General features: G+C 61.4%; 1 protein-coding gene across 1 annotated transcript in view; it reads left to right on the plus strand.

Annotated features, from left to right (window-relative positions):
- Nucleotides 1-2,714, plus strand: part of Fmnl1 (formin like 1) — a 37,489-nt gene that overhangs the window by 29,730 nt on the left and 5,045 nt on the right. The window contains exons 9-14 of the mRNA XM_033763147.1: nucleotides 92-200; nucleotides 583-659; nucleotides 767-860; nucleotides 1,422-1,496; nucleotides 1,582-1,692; nucleotides 2,455-2,647. Coding sequence (XP_033619038.1) covers nucleotides 92-200; nucleotides 583-659; nucleotides 767-860; nucleotides 1,422-1,496; nucleotides 1,582-1,692; nucleotides 2,455-2,647 — 659 coding nt within the window. The remainder of the gene's footprint in view (nucleotides 1-91; nucleotides 201-582; nucleotides 660-766; nucleotides 861-1,421; nucleotides 1,497-1,581; nucleotides 1,693-2,454; nucleotides 2,648-2,714) is intronic.

Raw genomic sequence — 2,714 nt, forward strand, 5'->3', positions numbered from 1 at the left:
CCCGCCCACCCTTCAAGCCGGCCCGGTCTGAGCAAGGTGCCCTGTACTGGGGCCGTGGGGCCTGGGTTGACCCGCTGCCTCCCTGCCCCAGGCTGACCCCCGCACACAGCAGGAAGACACTGCGCAGTTCTCGCATCGTCAGCCAGAAGGATGACGTCCACGTCTGCATCATGTGCCTGCGCGCCATCATGAACTACCAGGTGGGTGGGCGGTGCCTCTCCAGTCCCCATTTCCCACCTGGCACCGGCTCTGGGATGCTCTAGGCTGGGCCCTGGCCTGGCTGGGGTAGGACCAGCTTCACGTGGGCTGATGCAGGGCCGGGCAGCGGGGTCCCTGGGGTGAGAGGCCTTGGGCTCTGTGCCTGCAGGGCCGGAGGGGGAAGCTTCTCTTCTCTGCCAGCGCTGGACTCCTGCCGTGCAGGCACCCTGTGCTGGCTTGGAAATGGCAGGTTTAGAAGAATGGGGTTCGGGCTGGGCTGGACATGAAGAACGTCCTAAACTGGGGGCATTAGAAGGGCAGGCCTGACTGCCCTAGGTGCTGGGTGCAGACCCTGGGTCCTGCTGACCTGGCCTCTGCCCCCAGTCTGGCTTCAGCCTTGTCATGAACCATCCAGCCTGTGTCAACGAGATCGCGCTGAGCCTCAACAATAAGAACCCCAGGTGAGCTCCAGGCCCCTCGGCCACACAGCCCTCCACGGTCAGGTGCTGCCCCCTGTACCTCATGTGGCACCTGCCCGTTCCCAGGCCCATAGCCCCTCTTTCCCCAGAACCAAGGCTCTGGTGCTGGAGCTCCTGGCAGCCGTGTGTCTAGTTCGGGGAGGGCACGACATTATCCTCTCGGCCTTTGACAACTTCAAGGAGGTACTGCAGCCCCATCCTAACAAAGTCCGAGGACAGTGGGGTGGGGAGTTCCAAAGGAGGGGCCTCAGAGGAGGCCCTGGGCCAGGCCAGCAGGCAGGGCCGTGGTGGGAGGAGCTATGTGTCCTTTTTAATGAGTGTTTGCTGCAGAGAGCTACTGTGCCTCAGAGGCAGGGAAGATGGAAGATAACAGATAAACACAGTAAATAGGCAAATGTTAGAAAGTGATGCATACTACAGGGAAATGGAGAGGCTGCCGGGAGAGGGAGCCAGTTGCAGGATGGTCAGCACAGGCCTCACTGAGGAGGTGAGACTTGTGCACAATTGGGAGAGGCAGGGGATTAGGTGTGGCAGCAAGTGCAAAGGCCCTGAGGTAGGAGTGTGGCTGAGAGAGGTGAGTTCGGGGCTGTGGGAAGCGAAGGGGGAGTAGAATGTGGGGGAGAGTGATATGGGCTGATTTAGCAGCAACTGTGCAGGACCCTGTGGAGCCACAGGGGTGGCGGCCAAGTGATGGCTTAAGAGGGTGTCACCGGCTCCCCTGTGAGTGCCACAGCCCCTCCACAGGTGTGTGGGGAGCAGCATCGCTTTGAAAAGCTGATGGAGTATTTCCGGAAGGAGGACAGCAACATCGACTTCATGGTGAGCAGGGGCACTGAGCGCAGGCCGGGCTGGGCTGGCGGGAGGGGTGGAGGCATCGAGGTGCCCTTGTCCTGTGTCCACCCAGGTGGCCTGCATGCAGTTCATCAACATTGTGGTGCACTCGGTGGAGAACATGAATTTCCGAGTCTTCCTGCAATACGAGTTCACGAACCTGGGCCTGGACCTGTACCTGGAGGTGAGCCCCGCACCCCTCTCGCCACCCCTGACACCGAGCCACTGCAGTGCGGCCAAGGGGCTGAAGGCCTGGGTTCCAGCCCTGGCTATGCTGCTTCCAGGTCCCCAGCCTTCAGCTGGGCTGCTCCTCGGAGGCTCAGTTTTCCCATCTGTCAGACAGGAGGCTCAGAGTCTCGGTGAGAGAGGTGTGGGACAGCCCCTGCACATGATGGCCACCAGTCCCCTAGTTAGGTCACTGTCCCCAGTGCAGAACGAAGGGGCAGCTCACACTGGGATCTGTGGCCTGAGGTCTCCTGCAGGAGCCCAGCCTTTGGAGGGCAGATTGATACAGGGGAAGAGCAGGCAGGGTTTTCCGGAGCTGAGGCTGAGGCTGAGGCAGAGCATCACGCTGAGTGAAGAAGACCAGGCGGCCGGTTTCATTAGAGGAAGCATCGGGGATGGATGAATCCTGAGACAGAAAGAGGATCAGCGGTTGCCAGGGACTGGGAGGAGGGCTGGCGGCGGCGGCTGATGGTGCACTGGGACTTGGGCCCAGGGGGCACCTCACCTCCGGGGTGGTGGTGGTTCTTTCTGGGGTGATGACACTCCGGGGTTTGGCCAAAGTGAAGGCCATGTGACCTTGAGGATGACAGACCGTGTGCTTTAACGTGGCGGGTTTTACAGCATGTAAATCATATCTCAATAAAAAACGAAGGAAGTGGGCCGGTCTCAGCCTCTTCCTCTGGGTCCCTGCGAACTTCACCCACGCCTGCTCCCGGGACAGAGGCTCCGGCCCACCGAGAGCGACAAGCTGCGGGTGCAGATCCAGGCCTACCTGGACAACGTCTTCGACGTAAGCGCGCTGCTGGAGGACACGGAAACCAAGAACGCTGTGCTGGAGCACATGGAAGAGCTGCAGGAGCAGACGGCGCTGGTGAGGCTGGGCCCAACCCGAGTCCCTGGCCCACGGCCGCCCTGACTGGGGGAGCGGGATGCGACCAGCTCCCCCTGACCCCCACTTTCACCCGCTGTTCCGTGTGTCCC

The sequence above is a fragment of the Fukomys damarensis genome, unplaced genomic scaffold (genome assembly GCF_012274545.1).
Source record: "Fukomys damarensis isolate Sample0158 unplaced genomic scaffold, DMR_v1.0_HiC HiC_scaffold_13, whole genome shotgun sequence".
NCBI classification, from domain to species: Eukaryota; Metazoa; Chordata; class Mammalia; order Rodentia; family Bathyergidae; genus Fukomys; species Fukomys damarensis.